The 21,786-nt window shown below is 48.1% G+C and overlaps 1 protein-coding gene across 1 annotated transcript in view; it reads right to left on the bottom strand.

The window, feature by feature from the left end:
- LOC141989671 (E3 ubiquitin-protein ligase rnf213-alpha-like) overlaps nt 1–21,786 on the bottom strand; it is a 174,349-nt gene that overhangs the window by 98,748 nt on the left and 53,815 nt on the right. The window contains 4 exon segments of the mRNA XM_074956604.1: nt 1,121–1,219; nt 1,299–1,421; nt 15,744–15,939; nt 18,844–18,917. Of these exon segments, the coding sequence (XP_074812705.1) occupies nt 1,121–1,219; nt 1,299–1,421; nt 15,744–15,939; nt 18,844–18,917 (492 nt within the window).

The following is a 21,786-nucleotide window of genomic DNA, read 5'->3' as shown; positions in this document are numbered from 1 at the left end:
GAGAATGTCCCTGAATTAATTCCTATTTGAACTAGAACAGATTTCTTACAAAAAGCATCCAAACGATATAAAAACTGCCAGTGATGGAGAATCCACCATGGTCCTTGGTAAATTGTTCCAGTGGTTAATTCCCCTCACTGTTAAAAATTTACCCATTATTTTCAGTCTGAATTTGTCTAGCTTCAGCTTCCAGCCATTGGCTTGTGTTAGACCTTCCTCTGCTAGACCGAAGAGCCCATTATTGGGTATTTGTTCCTTGTGTATTGTGTCAAAGGTCCTCCTCTGCCTTGGTGGGTTCTGCGCTTTCTGGCGGATTTGCTCGCCTCAGAGGTTCACAGCAGCCCTCAGTTTGGCTCCTTTTGTTAGTGGCACAAACCTGCTGTTCACTCAGCTAACCTCATCACTGGCCAGCATGGGGAAAAGGAGGAGAACAGTCCCCACAGTCTCTTATGACCCACCTAATGGGTTGGGGGACAGGCCAGGGACCTTCCCCTCTGGAGGGACCCACAGTCCAGGTCACCTCCTCTTGTATCAAATAGGGAGTTGGGGGGATGGGGGGAACCTGGGACCACCCTCTACTCCGGGTTCCAGCCCAGGCCCCTGTGGATTGCAGCTGTCTATAGTGTGTCCTGTAACGGGGGAGCATTGCGGGGGGTAGATTTTTTGTTTTCAGCCAACCAAAACAATTTAGTGAAATCAACACGAATTTGCAAAATTGTTCTGGTATCACTGCATCTGTTTTTTCAGTAAAAAAAATTTTCACCACAAATGTTCCTCAACAATACTTCCAAGGACCTTCACAGCCAGTCCCCATTCTTCCCCTCACTTCGCATAATCCACCTTCCTCTAAATCGCTCCCTTAAAAACAACTGATGCTGTGATTGTCACCCATGGACAGGTAGCTGGTGCACTGTGACCGTTGCTTATTATTTCAGTAATAACAATCTCACAGCTCTCTTGTGCTTCCCCAACTCTCTGTGTCTCCATCCTGTTCTCTCTTGCCTTGTGCATAGATTTTAAGTTGTCTGATTTGTATCTGTGCAGCACCCTACACAAGGGGGCCCTGGCCTTCTCAGGAGAAGAGCTTGCCCAAGGTCTTTATTGTAATTAGTCAACTCACCTTTTTTATCCACTCTGCAAACAAAGATTTAATATGTTTTCGCCAGCCAAGTGTCCACTTATCACAAAACAGCCCAGCGGAAATGAGCTGCTGCCATTTCTAGGAACAGAACAAACCTATCAGTTGACCATTTTTTAAGAGGAATAAAAAATCAGTTTCAATGGTTTTCTGGACTCACATCAATGTCATGAAAAAAGGCATCTTCCTGATCATGTGGTTTGGGCAATAATTCCATGATCCATGATTTTGCTATATCCACAAATTTCTCAAGCCTGCTGGTCTGACTAAGGTCCTGAAACTCCTTGAAGATAAAAAAGGAGCAAGTTACAGAAGTAGCAAATCCTGCTTTTAATCTCCTTTATAGACATTAAATCAAACACTTGAAAAGAAAGCCACCAATTTCAAGACTGCATTCAAGACTTGCTGTTATTCTATAGCCTAAATATGAGGTCACTGGAAAATTCAGCTGTTTAGAACTCATTAGCAGATGATAGAGAAATTATATGTTTAAGTAGCTCTGGAAGCTACAGGAAAAAATAACTGAAACCAGGAATCAAATTGGGCCAAAATGAAGCAATTCAGCGAGCAAACAATTTTTTAGGGTTGCCATCTTGTGCTTCAGAATTTAAACTTCATTAAAAAATGAAGTAATTCTTCTAAGCTGTTAAGGGTGCTAATATAACCTCCAAATTGTGTGTGATTCATAGATTTAAAGCTCAAAAGGGACAACTGTCACCATCTGGTCTGATCTCCTGTAAACACAGGCCAGAGAACTTTCCCAAAATAAATTCCTGTTTGAATTAGAGTATTTAAAAAAAATAATCCAATCTTGATTTAAAAATTGCTAGTGACAGGGAGAATCCACCACAAACTTTGGTAAATTGATGTGACATCTGCCTGAGTCTTCAGATTGCTTAGGCCATGCTCCTCACTGTGGTATCAGAGAACTCAGAACCTTTAGCATGCCATCCCAGTCACACAACCACACTCAGGTGAAGGTCCTTAGGGACTGTCTCTATTGATGTTTCAGTGGAGTGTTAACACTGAAGCCTAATCGTAATTGAAATGTCCACATTCTTAACTATTTCACTGTTGATCAAAACATCCAAGAGATGAGAGAGGGGGGTCACATTGTGAAGCTCTCCACTACCTCCTGAATTGCACCTCATTTTGGAGTCACAAGTGCATGAATGGAATTTAGTTTATGGGTGAAACTTGGGGAAGGATCACTGCCCCCTACCCTGCTTTGCCCCAGTTTGACTTGTGTCTAAAAATTAAGTATGAAGAAAAAAACGGTTACTCACCTTCTCGTAACTGTTGTTTTTCGAGATGTGTTGCTCATGTCCATTCCAATCAGGTGTGCGCGCATCGCATACATGGTCGTCGGAAACTTTTTCCCTTAGCAGTTCCCATCGGAACTTGCTGGAGGATTCTCTGCTCCTTGAAGTCTTTAAACCGTGATTTGAGGACTTCAATAGCACAGACATAGGTGAGAGGTTTTTTGCAGGGGTGGGTGGGTGAAATTCTGTGGCCTGCGTTCTGCAGGAGGTCAGACTAGATGATCATAATGGTCCCTTCTGACCTTAATATCTATGAATCTATGAATCGGATTGGTTGGGGAGCCCCCTGGAGTGACGCCTTCATGGCGCTCAATATAAAACCCTGCCAACCCGACTCCTCTTCAGTTCTTTCTTGCCGGCTACTCCGATACAGTGGGAGGAGGGTGGGTATTGGAATAGATGTGAACAACACATCTCGAAGAGCAACAGTTTCGAGGAGGTGAGTAAGAAGAAGTTACTCACCTTGTGCAGGAACGATGATTCTTCGAGATGTGTCCCCCTGTGGGTGCTCCATTCTAGGTGTCAGTGCGTCCCTGCACCAGAGATCAGAGTTTTCTCGCAGCAGTACTTGGTCGGGAGAAGGGCGCACACAGGAGTCGTCTTGTGCAGCCATTGTCACCTCCTGTAGCGCGCGCATCCCCGACCTTCCCCTCCGTTCCTTCTCTACCGCAAAGCTCGGTGGAGTGAACTCCGAAGTAGAGCGGAGGAGGGTGAGTAGTAGAGCACCCACAGGGACACACGTCTCAAAGAACCATCGTTACTGCACAAGGTGAGTAAGACAAGGTTACTCACCTTGTGCAATAACTGAGGTTCTTCGAGACGCGTGTCCCTATGGGTGCTCCACTTTAGGTGTTCGTGCACCCCTGCGCTCATAATTGGAGACTTTTAGTAGCAGTGCCGGTTGGGTCGCATATGTGTGGTCCGTGTCTCGCGCTGCTGCAGCCAGTTAACCGACACTGTGCGACCAACCCCCACTCAGTTCCTTCTCTACTGAAGACACTAATAAGGAAACTCTGAAGTAGAGGGGAGGAGGGAGGGTAGTGGAGCACCCACAGGGACACACATCTCGAAGAACCTCAGTTACTGCACAAGGTGAGTAACCTTCTCTTCTTCGAGTGCTGTCCCTGTGGGTGCTCCACTTTAGGTGACTTCAGAGCAGTGCCCTCCGATGGAAGGAGGGGCTTCGGAGTTGAAGTCGTGACCTCCGATAGCAGAGAGCATCCAAAGGAGGTATCAGATGCTGCCTGTTGCTCCAAGGCATCGTGCTGTCTAAAGGTATGGGCTACGGCCCAGTCAGCAACTCTACAAATGTCTGTGATAGGTACATTATGCAGGGAAGCCGTGGAGGCTAATAAGGCTCTAGTGGGATGTGAGCAAATCCCCATGAGGGATTTGCAGTCACACTGATGATAGCAGGGTTTTGTGCAATTACGGATCTAAATGGAAAGTCTTTGTTTAGAGATGGTGCTCCTTTTGGAGCATTCAGTGATGGGTAGAAACAGTCTGGGTGATTTATGGGATGGTTTAGTCCTGTCTATGTAAGAAGCCAATGCCCTCCGAACATCAAATTATGGAGTGTGTAATGTGTTCTATCTGTGTGGGGTTTAGGGGTGTGGTCTGAGGGAGGCTTTATCCTCAAAGAAGACCATGTATGGAAGTTCCGCCATGAAAGCCCACAGTGCTCCCACATGTTTTCCATAGATACTAAGGTCAGAAGGGACCATTATGATCATCTAGTCTGACCTCCTGCACAACGCAGGCCACAGAATTTCACCCACCCACTCCTGCGAAAAACCTCTCACCTATATCTGAGCTATTGAAGTCCTCAAATCATGGTTTAAAGACTTCAAGGAGCAGAGAATCCTCCAGCAAGTGACCTGTGCCCCATGCTACAGAGGAAGGCGAAAAACCTCCAGGGCCTCTTCCAATCTGCCCTGGAGGAAAATTCCTTCCCGACCCCAAATATGGCAATCAGCTAAACCCTGAGCATGTAGGCAAGATTCACCAGCCAGATACTACAGAAAATTCTTTCCTGGGTAACTCAGATCCCACCCCATCTAACATCCCATCACAGGCCATTAGGTCTATTACTAAAACCACGTTATCCCATCATAGCATCTCCTCCATAAACTTATCAAGTTTAATCTTAAAGCCAAGTAGATCTTTTGCCTCCACTGCTTCCCTTGGAAGGTTATTCCAAAACTTCACTCCTCTGATGGTTAGAAACCTTCGTCTAATTTCAAGTCTAAACTTCCTGATGGCCAGTTTATATCCATTTGTTCTTGTGTCCACATTGGTACAGAGCTTAAATAATTCCTCTCCCTCTCCAGTATTTATCCCTCTGATATATTTATAGAGAGCAATCATATCGCCCCTCAACCTTCTTTTAGTTAGGCTAAACAAGCCAAGCTCCTTAAGTCTCCTTTCATAAGACAAGTTTTCCATTCCTCGGATCATCCTAGTAGCCCTTCTCTGTACCTGTTCCAGTTTGATTCATCCTTCTTAAACATGGGAGACCATGTCTGACAGATGTCATTGCCACAAGAAATGCTACTTTCATAGAATGGTGTAGCAGTGATTATGTCGTCCTGGGTTCACACGGGGAAGGTGTGATGGTTCGAAGGACCAGGTTCAGGTCCCATGGTGTAGTAGGCTCACGTAGTTCAGGGTAGGCATTATTGAGTCCTCTGAGGAAACATTGGGTCAGTAGATGGGTAAAGACGGGATGGCAATCCACCTTAGGGTGGAATGTTGTGATGGTAGGTAGATGGACTTATTGAGCTCATGGATAGGTCTGACTATTTGAGTTCTAATATATAATGAAGTATAGAGGGTAATGTCCCTGGGATGGAAGTCATCCATTTTAGTTGGCACCAGGCCTTAACTCATCTCCCCTTCAGAATGTATGGGCAACAGTTCATTTCTGTTCAACTGTGTAACTATATTTTGTACTGCCTCTGAACAGGTCAGTTCAGGTTCCATGAGCCGTGGAGGAGCCATGCTCTGAGATGGAGTTTCTGTGGATGCAGGACACGGCCTCAATCCTGGGACAACATGTGAGACAGAAGTGGGAGTGCGATTCATGGATGCATGGTCATGCTGAGGGGGTAAGGATACCATGATTTGGTGAGATCATGATAGCAGAATTACTGTGGCCCATCCAGCCTGATCTTGTGGATCACTCGGTTCAAGAGAGAAATCGGAGGGAAGGAGAGAAGGGGAGCGTTCCACTTGAGGAGAAATGCATCGCGTAACGACTGCACACCGAGACCTGCACCGGAACAAAAACGAAGGTGTTTGGTATTTTGTGCAGTTAATAAAAGGTCTACTGTGGGGAACCCCCAGTGCTGAAATACATGCAGGAGTATTGTGTTGTCGAGCTCCTTTCGCGGTCCTGAGAAATTTGTCTGCTAAGGGTATCTGCTGTGGTGGTGTGGATATTGTGTCTGATGCACCATCGTCAGGGTTTTATGGCTTGCACACAGAGGAACTGTGAGTGTGCTCCCCTTGTCTGTATATATAATACATACAAGCTAAGGCTTCAAATAGCCTTGTCTGTGATGAGTGGCAGGAATTGGGAGCAAGCGTTGGGGACAGCTTGAAGTTCCAATAGGTTTATATGTCGAAGGGATTCCGCAGGGGACCAGCGGCCCTATATAGAATGTGGGTGCAGGTGTGCTCCGCATCCCAGGAATGAGGCATTTGTGGTCTGAATGAAGGATGCCCCCGTGCATACGATGGTCGGTTTTGCCCACCAGAGAAGGGGGTCCTTTATTTTGCCCGATATCGTGGGGTGCTTGTTTATGCTGTGCCTGTGTGGAACAAAGTTGATATGTAGCCTTCCTTGTAGACAACGGATGTTTAATCTGGTGTGTCTGACAGCAAATGTTGTGGCTGCCATGTGGTTAAGGAGTTGGAGGAAAGTCCTGGCAGATACCTGTGGGCTATTTCATGCAGTGGGTATGAGGCTGGTGAGAGTGAGAGAACGTTGTCTTGGTAGTGAGGCTATAGCCTTGATAGAGTTGAGTTGGCCCCAATGAAGTCCAGCTCTTGCACTGTTGTGAGAGTGGCTGGCCAGTATTTATTAGGAAGCCCAGATTCATGAAGAGGGTTACCACCTCTTCGGTGGCTTGCAATGCTGTCTGCTGGGTTGACACTTTTAGCAGGCAGTTGCTTATAGTGTATAGTATGACCATTTTGAATCATTGTGTTTCTGACAAACTTGTTGAATTATTGGAGGTCGAACATTGGTCTCCAACCACCGAAGTTCTTGTTAGGGGAAGTTGATGGTTGGGATGCAGCAACTTGAGAAGTAGATTGTTGTCCCCTCAGGGCCTGTGTCTGCGACCCTGTGAATCAAATCACCACTGTTGTTGCGAATACATTGGCGGGTGGTATCATTGGGATGTAAAGTAATTCCTCTATTTCCTCTTTGGTTTGGGGTTATAGGTTCCCAAGGATCGGAGAGTCACTCGTGAGTGAATGGAGTGAGTCGCCTGTCTTTTTGGCGAATAAGTTGGGCTGGCAAGTCTTTCATCGTGAATTGCACCTCTTCAGGGAAGCCAGAAAGACAGAGCCATGAGGCACTTCTCATTACAACCACCGTTGACACAGATGTTGCAGCCCTGTCCTCAGAATCAAGTGCTGTGAATTGTTCTCCCTTGTCCTTGGCAATAAAATTTATCAATTCGGACATTTTTGTGTAGTTTGTATAGTTGTATTTTGTTAGTAATGTCGCATAGTTGGCTTTGCGGAGGTGAGGGGTAGCCAAGAAGTAAGCCTTATTGCCAAAGCTGATCAAGTCTTTTCCAGTCCTTATCATGAGTTGTGTTTCAGGGCTGTTGTTGCATGCCACCTCACTGGACTGTGTCTATCACTAAGAAATTAGGCACTGGATGCGAAGTCCACACCCTTTGTTGGTATACACCTCCTGTCGGACCTCCCGACAGCTGGAGGGGCAGCCGCAGGGGTCCACAGAATGACCCCTACAGGGTCCATCAGTGCCTCATTCATGTGAAGGGCAACATTTTTTTTTAACAAAACGGATGTATGCAAAAAATCCACTAGCCCATGCTGTATCATGGGGACCTCCTCAAGGGAGATGTCCAGAGAGGGCCACTCTCTCAAATAAGCAATGGAACAGTTTGAAATCATCCCCTATATTAGGGGGAGGAGGCATAAAAGTGTCCTCTGTGGACAATGATGGCAAGTGGGTAGGTGATGTCCTCTGCAGAGGCGGAGATGTTCCTCCTCTTTCCCTGGTACCACTGAGGATATTGGTACAGAAGCTGTTGGGAATTACTGTGTGCTGGGTCTGGCCATGGCGGGCAGTCCCCCCTTGTGTGGGGCATATGACCCATGGAGGCCAGTATGCCCATTGGGATGGGAGCAGCATAGGGGGTCCCCATACCACTGTAAGTACCCGGAGACAGCATAATATGCCCCAGGAGAGACTCCTGGGTTGACTGACTCCTGATGGATAGGAGCCGAGGGGGGAATACTCCCTGTTCTTCCTCATCTTCCTCCTTCAAATAAGGAGCGAGACAGCGAGTGATGCTGGGGACGCAGGGAGACTTGGTGCCGACGGTCTCATGCTCGTATCGGTACCACGAATAGAGGGATCAGGGGCAGAGCCGAATACCAGAACCCTCGGTCAGAGGAACTGCTGATGTGCTGGTTTGATTTGCCCCTGGGGCTGCCTCCTTGTCAGAGCCAGGGCTGCGGAGGAGAAGGTGGTGCTGCGAGTTGGGTGCACCTGTGAAGACGCCGCCTTTTGTAGCGGCGCGGCACCGCCGTTTGCAGATCGCGGTGCAGAGGCACAGGGTTTCGGTTTCCCCTTAGTGCCTGTGTCGGAGCCGGCTCTTGTAGCATCTCTGGCTCTAGCGGTGCTGGGGTTTTCCACCACCGCGGCTCCCGGCGCTGACAGCACAGCTGGTGCCGGCACTGGATGCCTGCCCGTGGAGCGACTGTGGATTGCGGCATGGAGGCACGGGGCTCCGAAGTCTCTGTCTGCAGCGGCGCCGGAGCTCCCAGCCACCGAAGCGCCAGACGCTGACAGCACAGCCGGTGCTATTATTATCCACGGGACGGCTGTGGGGTTTTTTTTATTATTATTATTATTTCTGCGGTGGGGACCCAGGTGCTTCCTCGAGTGACGCCCGGCAGGGCACTCCAATGTGGGGTTGGAGAAAGCACTTCTGTACGAAGCTGCTGCTGGCGAAGTGAGGGGCGGCGGGGGGGGGGGGTCCCAAGCCTCATGCCCTGACGCAGGTCAGAGAGACCTCTCCACTCCCTGCCTTTCTGTGAGCCTGAGGCAAGGCAACACTTTGTTACTGCCTGTGTTGGAGGCACTAACACACAGGCAGCAAACACAGCTGTGGCTCACAAAAGCTTCTGCTCAAATCAATTGGTTAGTCTCTAAGGTGCCACAAGTCCTCCTGTTCTTTTTGCGGATACAGACTAACACGGCTGCTACTCTGAAACCTGTCAGGGACAGGCACTCCGAGCCTAGAGGCAAGGCGCTGAGAGCCCCCATTGGGGGGCTAGGGGGGCTTTCGGCCTCAAAACAGCTCTTTTTCTGAAGTTCCTGGCCGTGAGGTTTGTTTTTTTTCCAACAAGGAAAAGAGGAAAGGTAAACAAGCTAAGTAGCTGCTTATAAGGAAACTAAGTAAGTGACCGTAACTAATTAACTACAAAGTAGCGAGGTGCTGCTGATTGCTCCGACTTGTAGCCAAGGGCGGTAGAGAAGGAACTGAGTGGGGGTTGGTCGCAAAGCGTCGGTTAACTGCCTGCAGCAGCGCGAGGCAGGGACCATGCATGTGCGACCCAACCGGCACTGCTACTAAAAGTCTCCGACTTTGAGTGCAGGGGCGCACAAACACCTAAAGTGGAGCACCCACAGGGACAGCACTCTAAGAAGAACTTCTTCGAGTGAAAAGAAAAGGAGGACTTGTGGCACCTTAGAGACTAACCAATTTATTTGAGCATAAGCTTTCGTGAGCTACAGTGAGAGAATAAAAATGTGTACTCCTTGGAGGGGACAATGTATTTCCTCTCTACTCCCCTCGCGGTGGGTGGGATGGAGGCTGGAGTCTGCCACAGGATTTTGTTATTGTTTTGTATGGTTTTTATACTGGGTAACACTACCCTGGAAGGACCCTCTAGGGTGAGAATATTGACCTTTGGGTCCTCAGATTCAGCCACTTCCTCCACCTGAAGACCCATGTTCCGGTCGATGTGGTGGAGCAGGTCCTGATGTGCCCTATGGTCAATGGATGGAGGACCTGAGGCTGAAGCCTCTGCGACTACCTCATCAGGCAAGGATGATGAAGAGGCCAGTGGGGGTACTGGGTCCTCCTGGTCCTGCAACTGCTCGGGAAGGTCCTGTGCTGAACTAGGGTCCTCCACTGGCCCGGCCCAATCTGATGTGTCCTGGGGACGCGGATGGTTCTGGAGCTGGCTCTGCCGAGTCCTCTGAAGTGTGAGGGGGCAGCCTGCAGAGGGTTGCTTCTGCAGACCGAGGAGTAGGCCTGATCACTGAGGACTGGGAGGGAGGGTGACCGGAGGCCACCAACCTGGAGGCTCTAGAGGGGGTACCCTGGGCCTGACGGTAAGCCCAGGGGGTCCAGAAGGGCCACTGCACGGGGAGGCAGCCACTGTTGGTGCCAGGCTGCTGTCGCTTCTGAACGGCGCCTACTCGAGCGATGTCTACTGTGCCTAGAGTAAGCAGAGTCATCCTCCAAGTCTGAGGATCCCAAGGGCGATGACCACAGCGGCGCAGATGATCCTTGCACAGGGGATCAGTGCCGTGAGGAAGGTGTCGGGGATTGGTGCCTCGATGATCGAGTTGGTGTCAACCATGACCAGTGCCGTGTATCTGGTACCCGTGAATGGGTGCTGCGCCTCGGTGCCAGTTCTGTGAAGAAGACCTGGATCAGTGCCACCCTTCCAGTACTGGGGAAATGGAGCGACATTCCTTCGGTGCCAGGCGCTCACGTGCCAGTGTCGCGGTGACGGAAATCTGGACCGGTGCCAAGCTCGGTGCTGGTCCAGTATCAGGGAGTGCCACATCATTGTGGGCTTACCTCTCAACTGAACGAACCTAGGGGGTGCTGGAGGCTTTTCTCTAATGGCCGGGGGCTGAGGCTCGGTGATCTCTATGAGGTCGTTAGCTGCCTCAAAAGTGTCCGGAGTGGAGGGGGGCTCCAACATCTCCACCAGGCACTCCCCCGCTGGAGAGTCACTAAGAGCTGGACTCAGCGGTGCCTGCTGGGGTGCCGGAGTCAACAGCCCGAGTCTCTGATGCTTGGGCGCAGAGTCCTTTCTCTGGTGCAGCAAGGTCTCTCCCAATGGTCTTGTAGCTCTCTGGGGAGAGTGCCCTCTCTCCACCTTCTTGTGGTGCTTTAGAGACACCGGGCTGGGGTGCTGCGGAGCGGTGCTGGGGTGCTGCTCCATGCTGCGGTGCCAGTGATCTTTGGTGCTGAGGGTCTCTAGCTCAAGAGTCTTTCCTCGGCACCGTTTCTTGGACCGACGCCGGAGTGCTCCACATTGAGTTCGCTCCTAGGCCCTGGTGGTCAGGTGCCGCTGGACGAAGAGCAGCTTCCGTCAGCAATTGTTTACGCCTGAAGTCACGCTCCTTCCTGGTCCTAGGTTTGAAAGCCTTACAGATCCTGCAGCGCTCTGACTGATGTACCTCCCCAAGACACCTCAGGCACGAGTCGTGGGGGTTGCTATTAGGCATAGGCTTCTAGCATACACCAGAAGGCTTGAAACCTGGGGCTGTCAGCATGCTTCGAAGCCCAGGGCAGGTGAGGGGATGTGGACCATCCCGCCCACCAATGTCTCTACTAAGAACGAACTGTCTGTTAAGCTAAGGGAGACTTACAATCAGCAAGCGAGACACTGTTCCAATGTCACCATGGACGGTAAGAAGGAACTGAAGGAGGGTTGGGCCAGCAGGGTCATATATTGAGCACCCTCAAGGCGCCACTCCAGGGGGCTTCCCAGCTGACCCGACAGGAGCTGCTAAGGGAAAAAATTTCTGATGACCGTGCATGCGATGCACGCACACCTGTTTGGAATTGACGTGAACAAGCACTGGAAGAAGAATAAAAAGTGCTTCAGATCTGGATTCAATGTTGAAGACAAACTAGCCAACATTTTTCAGAACCAGGTGAGTTAAGTCGGGTGCCAGGACTGGGCATGTGCAATGTGTTATGCCTCTTGCCTTCCAGCAACTGATTTGTGAGCATCAGAGCCAGAGATTCTAATGCTCCGGTCTGGTTGAGACATGTTCAGTGCAAGTCCAGAGATGGGTAATACCAGAGGTTGCTTTAAACAAGCAAGCCCCTGTTCCTTAGGGGCAGTGGGTGAGCTCTTGAGAGTGTGTTTGTCTGTCTGCTTGCTGATTTGTTTTCAGTTTGCAAAGTCTAATAAGGGGCAGTGTGCTGTGACAGAAGCAGTGCCAATGATTGCAGCTGAACCTTGATTAAGGGGCAGGGCTTCCCTCATCAACAGTTCTATAAAGGCAGCCAACTGGCCAGCCAAAGGCACAGGAGCCAGAAAACAGAGCTAACACCAGAGAAGTTTGGGGAAGTGAAGGGCAGAAGCAGACAGTAACAGAAGATGGGAGAGTAAGGAAGAAGAGAAGAAAGCTGGTCCTAGAAGAAGAAGGTAAAAGACAGTGGAGATAGTCAGAGTTCAGCACTCCAGGAGGATAGAGGATGATGCACAGAAGATTGCAAGTGAGAACACAAGACAAGAGGACTTTCAGACAAAAAGAATAGAATTATGAGGGCCAGAGAATTGCACCAACACCAGAAGAGGTAGGTCACCAGAGATGGTCTGCAGAACAGAAGAGTGTGCTGTTTGCCAGGAGCTAAGATACAGGGTGTTGATCTGAGGCTGAAGAGATTCTAATGGGAGCTGGAGAGAATCCACTGATTGCCCTTCATGTAGGAACAAATGATACTGCCACATTCCCACTGGAACACATCAAGGAAGACTAGGCCAAGCTGGGGAAGAGATTTAAAGAAATGGAGGCTCAGGTGATCTTCAGTGGGATTTTACCTGTCCCTAGAGGAGGAGAGAGAAGACGAGACAAGATTATGATGATCAACAGAAGGCTCAGGCAGTGGCAGGACCGGCTCTAGGCACCAGCAAAGCAAGCACGTGCTTGGGGCGGCACAATTCCAGGGGCGGCATTCCGGCCATTTTTTTTTCTTTTTTTTTTTTTGCTTGGACAGTTGCACTCTCGGAGCTTGGGGCAGCAAATTTTTTGCTTGGGGCTGCAAAAAACCTAGAGCTGGCCCTGGGCAGTGGTGCTATCGGGAGAGCTTTGGGACGTTTGACCTCTGGGACACATTCATGGACAGAGGACTATTCTCATGGGATGGATTCCACTTGAGTAGGGAGGGAAATAGACTTCTAGGATGGAGGTTGGCACAACTGATTACAAGAGCTTTAAACTAGAAATGCAGGGGAGACGGTTGGGAGATGCTCATGGAATCACCACTCCTGATTTTAACATTGAGCGGGAAGAAAATCAAGTAAAAGAGGATACAGCAATGGAGAAAGGAACAACAGAGTGTAGGGAAAAGATGGTGCCGATGACAGTGACAATAACAGTCAGGTAGGTGATACTGGCAGACAAATGACTGTAACTATTCAGATGAGGAATCTGGGTAAAGCCAAGGAGAAGCAACTTACATGTCTATACTCCAATGCAAAGAGCCTGGGTAACAAAAATGGAGGAACTGGAACTACAGTGTAGGAAACGAAACCAAATATTATCGGAATAATGAAAACATGGTGGAATAACTGGAGTACAGGTATAGAAGGGTATGTGCTGTTCAGGAAAGACAGTAATAAAAGTACATGTGGTGGAATAGCATTGCATGTGAATGATAAGGCAGACTGTAAAGAAACTGGAAATCATTGCATGGATAAAACAGAATCTGTCTGGGTCAAAATCAGTTTGGGGAAGAAAGGTAACAGAGGCTCCACTGGGATAGTGCTTGGGGTCTGCTACAGAACCTTAGGATCCGATCTGGATATGGATTGAGACCTTTTTAATAGTTGTAATTAAATAAATGCTACTGAGAATTGTTTGATTATGGGAGGCTTTAATTTCCAGATGAAGGACAAGTGCCACTAATAATGGTGATAGCTGACAGATTTCTTCACCAAATAGTCACCAACCCAACAAGAGGTGATGCCATTTTAGATTTAGTATTGGTAAGTAGTGAGGATCTCATACTGTTGGTTGTAGGGGATACCCCTTTTTCGAGAGATCATGAACTAAACTAAGCTTAAACTAAATGAAGGATAAACAAAAATACGTCTGCAACTAGAGTCCTTGATTTCAAAAGGGAAAACCTTAAAAAACTAAGGGAATTAGAGAACATAAGAATGGCCGTACTGGGTCAGACCAAAGGTCCGTCTAGCTCAGAATCCTGTCTTCCAACAGTGGCCAATGCCAGTGCCCCAGAGGGAATGAACAGAACAGGTAATCATCACGTGATCCATCCCTTATCGCTCATTCCCAGCTTTTGGCAAACAGAGGCTACAGACACCATCCCTGCCCATCCTGGGGAAGTGGATTGGACCGAAGAACTCAAGGATCTGAATGTAGAGGAGGCCTGGAATAAGTTTCTGCAACTTTGACTTAAAGTAACTGAAGCCTGCATCCCAAGGAAGGGGGTGAAATCTTAGGAAATGTAACAGACCAAACTGGATGAACAAGCATCTTAAACAGGTTAAGAGAAAGAAGAAAGCCTATAAGGAATGGAAAGCAGAAAGCCTATAAGGAAAACTACCTCTTGGAAATCAGAAAGGGAAGAAATGAAAACTGCCAAAAGCCAAGCAGAATTGGACCTGACAAAGGAAAAGAAAAAAATTCTTTAACCATATAAATAAAAAGAAAACAAGGAAAGGAAAAGTGGGACTGAAATTGCAAGCCCAATGGCAAGGATTTTTAATGAATCCATACACTCAGGGGTCATATCCAATGACTGGAGAACTGTATTTTCAGTTCTCCAGTCACTGGGTATGACCCCTGGTTTTATGGATTCATTAAAAATCCTTGCTATTGGGCTTGTAATTTCATGTGCCGGTTTCTTCAATAGTCTTGGATGGAGATTATCTGGGGCTGCAAAATTTGGACACATTAAACTGTCTGAGTTTGGCTTCCACCTCGGATGTGGTAATTTCTACTTCCAAATCCTCATTCCCATTAGCTACCCTGCTACTGTCCCCAAGGCCCTCATTACACTTATTAAAAATGGAGGCTGAAGGGTTCATGTAGAGTTCATGCACCTGAAAACATTCAGGGCACACCCTGAGTGTTGTGTAGGAGCAGTGCACACACTGCTCCATCCAAGGACATGGACCATGGGAAGTCGCCCAGAGGACATGAACCGTGGGAAGCTTCCTTGGACTGGGCTCAAGGCCTGAGAGCAAGGACGGTAGTAGATAGAGGCTGGTAAATAAGAATATTAATCAAAGTCATATTATTTCCTTTGTTGTGTCCTTTTGCGGTTGAAGCATGTAATGCGCAGGGGGGAGAGAATAAAAGAGAGGGTGGAAAGCTGACAGCAGAAGCCCGTCGGCAGACCAGCCTGCTTGCTTGCTTAAAGCTTTGTCCTGTCTTGTCATTGAACCGCAACAGGAGGCAAAGTATTTGTTTAGCTCTTGGGCCATACCTAGATTATCTTTAATCCCCACCCCATCCTCAGTGTTTAGCAGTCCATCATTTACTACAGTAGCTTTCATTGTGTTAAGTGCGCTGTACTAAATGGTGGAGGGATTTGTTGGAACAGGTTGGCAGAGCTGGCTGATCTCTAGATGACGTAAATCAGCCATAGCTCCACTTGGGGCCAGATCCCCAGCTGGTGTCAATGGCCTGTAGTTCCACTGGAGTCAATGGAGTTGTGGCAATTTACACCAGAGGAGGACCTGGCCCACTGAGGGCACACTCGGAAATTGTGTAACAAGATTCCACCATTGCTACCACTGGTTCACCCTGGTGTAGACAAGGCTCCGGAGGTTTCTGGCATGTTTGCAAGGCTTTCAATTAGCCTGCTCTGAGCAGTTCTTTTGAGAAGGCTTATGAGGGTTCTCTGCCAGGTCACATGTAACACCTTGGTGACAATTCATGGTTTCACTAATGGACGTTTTTGGCACAGCAAAGTTCATGGCTGCTAACGAGGGTATGAGCGTCCTGAAAGAAACCTTGGAACATTTACAGAAAAATCCTCATAAATAGCTTGAAATGTTCATTTTACCCTTTTGGCTTGCAATAGATCTGCTCTTCCAGAGAACAATTCCAAAATCTGCAGTAACATCATCATTGGGTTGAATGGTATTTTCTTTGGGTGTTTCAAGCAATTGTTGACCAAAGTGAATATTAAATTAAGACACTGCAGAACATCCTCCAACTCCTTTGGCTGCAGAGCATCCTCTGCATTTCCTGTCTGACGTCTGTGGATACAGCAAGGGAAATAGCATTGAAAACTTGGCTCTTCAATAATTTGTGGCATTTTAACTTTAAAATATTTCAAAGCAAGCAAAATATGGGACTATTAGCATATTATCCAAGCACTGCACAGACACACAGTGACAAAGATCAGGGCCTCCTCGCTCCAGGAGCTGAACAGACACACTGTGACTAAGATCAGGGCCCTGACACACAGGGTGTTGCACAGACACACAGCGAGAGACAGTTCCTGCCTTAAAGAACTCACTGTCTAAACAGACAAAGGAAGAATTATTATCCACAGGTTATAGATGGGGAGGTGGGGCCCAGAGAGACTAAGTGACTTGCCCAAATCACTCAAGGAGTCTATTGCAGAGATGGGAACTGACCCCAGACCTCCTGAGTCCTAGGCCTCGTCTACACTGCAGATTTGCCCCTGTTCTAACCATCAGTGGTCAAAAACCTCACAGCTGACAAGAACCTGGGCCAGTGCCTTAGCCACATAGCTTTCTGTCTCCTCTGAGCGGTAAACTACCCTGAACAGAGCCTGATTCTCTATTGCCATGGACCTGGTGGAGTTGTGTAGCATGGCTGTCAGATTCGGCTCTTCTGACCTGGTAGGATTGACACCTACTTGGCACAGGTGTAAACAACAAGGCACAGGGCAGGGGAGAATTAAATCCAATGTGTGAATATTGGCGGGTTCTTAGTTTTCAACAGCAGTGTTAGGATATAGATATTCAGGCCTGTCTGCAAAGGCCTGTACTTTAAGAATTTAGGTGTATTCTTATCACTTGGCTAGTTCTAGAGGTATAAAAGAAAGAATCAAAATCACCGTCTGCCAGTGTAAGGCCCTTCTCTTACTGTGACAGTCTGAGGCCCTGTTCTTAGGCTAAGGCCTTTGGCTAAGCAGCAGAGGCAGCCATAAGCTGGGAAGTGAACAGTCACATCCTCACATTCCAAACTAGTCACACTGAAAGAAGGTACTATTGGGCTCTTAGGAATACAATCCTGTCCTGATAATGCCTATCACCTCCAGAGAAAGGGAAGTGCCTAGAAAATGTAAAAGGAAACAGCATCCTGTCTGGCAAGAACTCACTTATCAATACTGGGATGTGAAATCCTCACTTCTGTATTGTTTTGTCATTATAGTTCCCACTTTGTTATTGTTTGTCTGTATAATCTCTGTCTGGTTCTGTGATTGTTCCTGTCTGCTGTATAATTAATTTTGCTGGGTGTAAACTAATTAAGGTGGAGGGATATAATTGGTTACATAATCATGTTACAATATGTTAGGATTGGTTAGTTAAATTTCAGGAAAATGATTGGTTAAGGTATAGCTAAGCAGAACTCAAGTTTTACTATATAATCTGTAGTCAATGAGGAAGTGAGGGGGCCTGAGTGGGGGTGGGTGTGTGGGTGGGGGAGATGGGAACAGGGAGTGGGGGTGGAGAAATTGGAATCATGTTTTGCTAAAGAGGGGAGATGGGAACAGGGAATAGGGGTAAGGAAATTGGAATCATGTTTTGCTAAATGGGGAAATGGGAACAGGGAATGCGGGTGGGGAAATTGGAATCATGTTTTGCTAAAGAGGGGAAATGGGAACAGGGAATGGGGGTAAGGAAATTGGAATAATGTTTTGCTAAGGGCAGGAATGGGAACAGGGACACAGGTGTAAGGCTCTGTGGTGTCAGAGCTGGGAAGGAGGATACTAAGGAAGGAAACTGGAATCATGCTTGCTGGAAGTTCACTCCAATAAACATCAAATTGTTTGCACCTTTGGACTTCGGGTATTGTTGCTCTCTGTTCATGCGAGAAGGACCAGGGAAGTAAGTGGGTGAAGGAATAAGCCCCCTAACAAGCAGAAACTACACAGGAAATCTAACAGAGCTTAGACACGATATTTAACCAGTCGGCTGGCTCTGTGGTCAATGTGGACAAGGAGCAGCTGTGTTAAGCATTATTCCAGCTAATCGTGATTAAATCCCACTAGGCCCAGGGTTTAACTGGAACTAGCTGGCATGACACTGAAGGTGACTTGCCTTAGGGTAAAATTTCCAAAAGCGCCTAAATGACTGAGGATACTGAAGTCGCACTTTCAAAAGTGATGCAGGCTCAGACCCTCAAAGGTATCTCAGAGCATCTCTAGAGATGCAGATGGGCACCTAGTGCAAAAGCAGCATCTGGACACCTAACTCCCATCGAAATCTTCCCTGATCGCGAGGAGAGCAGGGAGGATAAACCCATTAAAGACGATGAGGTGCCCAGATATTAAGGCAGTGGAGACCAGATAAGTACCTGAGACAGACAGAGGTCAGCTGGGGTCAGAGGTAACTCAGTGCCTCTCTGTGAGGGCCCAATGTGAGTCATTCAGGGCCTAGTTAAGCACTAAGTTACACACAGCTCCAAACAGCCTTGATCCTCTGCTCCAACTAGGGAGTGCTCAGAGTATTACAGGCAGGGGCCAGCAAGTGCTACGCATTATGGGATGTTTCAGGTGACACCTCGTAGCAGTGTAGGACCACATTCAGACACGAGGAAGCAGAGGGCTGTCAGGATCAGACCCTGGCCCTGCCTGAATCCCCACCTCCTGGCCCCATTCTTCTCCAGCGGTGGGCGCTCCTCACATGGACCTGTGGATCAAAGTTCTGTTGGCCCCCAGGGACACCTGCATGCCCAGTACCAGGTCTAAAATTCATATGGAGTTGCAACTAATTAGCCCCTGGAGCAGTCCTGGGAACTTCTAAGTGCTAGGGCCTTTCAGGAAATTGCCCACTAGGCCACACCTGCTCCATGGTGTTATCTGGGCAGCAGGCACCATCACCTCCTCCTGCTTCTCTCCGTGATGGTGGTGGCTCCTTTCTCTTTCTTCACTACCTTGTTGAGAAGTCTCAGTGTAGACTACTCACCTAGCACCAAGCCAAATCTTTGTCCTTCTGGCCATGTCCCCCAAAACTGGATTGACATCATTTTCCTGAAAGGACAGAAAGAGTCCACAACATGGAAATGGGTCAACTTTAGAGCTCATCAAAAATTACATTTCTTTTCCACAGAGGACTTCAACTTTTTGTCCAAAGAAAGAAAAAACCAAAACAGTTTTGATTTTTGGATATTTGTTTCTTCTATGAAGAATCAAAATTTTTACACTAAAAGCATAAAAACACAAAACAAAGTTTTGATGAAAACCCAAACTTTCTTGAAACGCAGTTTTGACAGAAAATTTTCAGTGAGCCCTAGTCACCTTTATCCTCCCAGACTTTGCAGGTCCTGCACCCCGCATGGCTAAGCCACACCTAAGGATCACACTCTCCATGCCCAAAATATTTACCATGTGTCCTGATCCAGCTCCCACTGAAACCAATGGACAAATTCTCATTACACTGGTGTGACAGCACCTCTAGACTTAAAGTTGATTAAGTTCAAGGGTGGGGATTGAGCCCGATGCTATTCAGTTAGACAAGCTGTGGTGGAAAGGCTTGGGTTGGGAAACAAGCAACGAAACCCAAGCAAAGCATCTTGCCAAGGCCTTGCAGGAAATTACTAGGGCTGCTCAAAAGTTTTCCTTCAGCATTTTTTTCCAATAGAAAATTGGGTTTTTGACTAAATGAAATTTTCACCAAAGGTGTCTGCTTTTATGAAAATATTCCAATTTTTTGTAAAAATCATCACACACAAAATCGGTTGTGCGGTGTACCCTCTAATTTTTCCCATGCATGTGCAGAATGAATTTTGTTATGTGCACCAATATGGAGATGATGTGTGACACAACACCCCCATATTGGTGCACATGACAAAATTCATGTGATGGGATGGGGCTGAGAGGTTCGGAGTGCGGGAGGGGGCTCAGGTCTGGGGCAATGGGTGCATGGGGGTGAGGTCTCTGGCTGGGTGTGCAGGCTTTGGGGTGAGGCTGGGGATAAGGAGTTTGGGGTGTGAGAGGGAGCTCAGGGCTGGGGCAATTGGTTGGGGTGCGTGGGGGTGAGGGCTCCAGATGGGGGTGAGGGCTCTGGGGTGGGGCTGGGGATGAGGGGCTCAGGGCTGGGGCAGAGGGTTGTGATGTGGCAGGGGTGCAGCTCTGGGGTGGGGCTGGGGATGAGGGGTTTTGGGTGCAGGCTTCCCTGGAACTATGGCACAGAGAGAGAGAGAGAGAGAGAGAGAAAGAGAGAGAGAGAGCTCCCCGCAGCTCTCTCTCCCCGCAGCAGCACCTGGGCTGGGGGGGGAGAGGCACCTCTCCCCTAGCTGCAGCAGGTTCGGGGCTGAGGGAGAGGGATCATAGAATCATAGAATATCAGGGTTGGAAGGGACCTCAGAAAGTCATCTAGTCCAACCCCCTGCTTGAAGCAGGACCATGTCCCAGTTAAATCATCCCAGCCAGGGCTTTGTCAAGCCTGACCTTAAAAACCTCTAAGGAAGGAGATTCTACCACCTCCCTAGGTAACGCATTCCAGTGTTTCACCACCCTCTTAGTGAAAAAGTTTTTCCTAATATCCAATCTAAACCTCCCGCACTGCAACTTGAGACCATTACTCCTCGTTCTGTCATCTGCTACCATTGAGAACAGTCTAGAGCCATCCTCTTTGGAACCCCCTTTCAGGTAGTTGAAAGCAGCTATCAAATCCCCCCTCATTCTTCTCTTCTGTAGACTAAACAATCCCAGCTCCCTCAGCCTCTCCTCATAAGTCATGTGTTCCAGACCCCTAATCATTTTTGTTGCCCTTTGCTGGACTCTCTCCAATTTATCCACATCCTTCTTGTAGTGTGGGGCCCAAAACTGGACACAGTACTCCAGATGAGGCCTCACCAATGTCGAATAGAGGGGAACGATCACGTCCCTCGATCCGCTCGCTATGCCCCTACTTATACATCCCAAAATGCCATTGGCCTTCTTGGCAACAAAGGCACACTGCTGACTCATATCCAGCTTCTCGTCCACTGTCACCCCTAGGTCCTTTTCTGCAGAACTGCTGCCTAGCCATTCGGTCCCTAGTCTGTAGCGGTGCATTGGATTCTTCCGTCCTAAGTGCAGGACCCTGCACTTATCCTTATTGAACCTCATCAGATTTCTTTTGGCCCAATCCTCCAATTTGTCTAGGTCCTTCTGTATCCTATCCCTCCCCTCCAGCGTATCTACCACTCCTCCCAGTTTAGTATCATCCGCAAATTTGCTGAGAGTGCAATCCACACCATCCTCCAGATCATTTATGAAGATATTGAACAAAACCGGCCCCAGGACCGACCCCTGGGGCACTCCACTTGACACCGGCTGCCAACTAGACATGGAGCCATTGATCACTCCCCGTTGAGCCCGACAATCTAGCCAGCTTTCTACCCACCTTATAGTGCATTCATCCAGCCCATACTTCCTTAACTTGCTGACAAGAATACTGTGGGAGACCGTGTCAAAAGCTTTGCTAAAGTCAAGAAACAATACATCCACTGCTTTCCCTTCATCCACAGAACCAGTAATCTCATCATAAAAGGTGATTAGATTAGTCAGGCATGACCTTCCCTTGGTGAATCCATGCTGGCTGTTCCTGATCACTTTCCTCTCATGCAAGTGCTTCAGGATTGATTCTTTGAGGACCTGCTCCATGATTTTTCCAGGGACTGAGGTGAGGCTGACTGGCCTGTAGTTCCCAGGATCCTCCTTCTTCCCTTTTTTAAAGATTGGCACTACATTAGCCTTTTTTACACTACATCTGTATCCCTGAGTGCTTGTGCAGAGCTTAATAGACTGCTGCGTGGCTGCACAGCTTAGAGGGAACATAGGATTTTGGCTCCTTTTTTTTTTGTTAAGTGTTTGGCCATTTTTGGCTGAAAAATTTTGGGGGCTCAGTTGCTGATTTCTGGGG

Source organism: Natator depressus, chromosome 6 (genome assembly GCF_965152275.1).
Source record: "Natator depressus isolate rNatDep1 chromosome 6, rNatDep2.hap1, whole genome shotgun sequence".
In the NCBI taxonomy this organism is placed as follows: Eukaryota; Metazoa; Chordata; order Testudines; family Cheloniidae; genus Natator; species Natator depressus.
The sequence above is the reverse complement of the archived record's forward strand: the minus strand, read 5'-3'. Positions and strand labels throughout refer to the sequence as shown.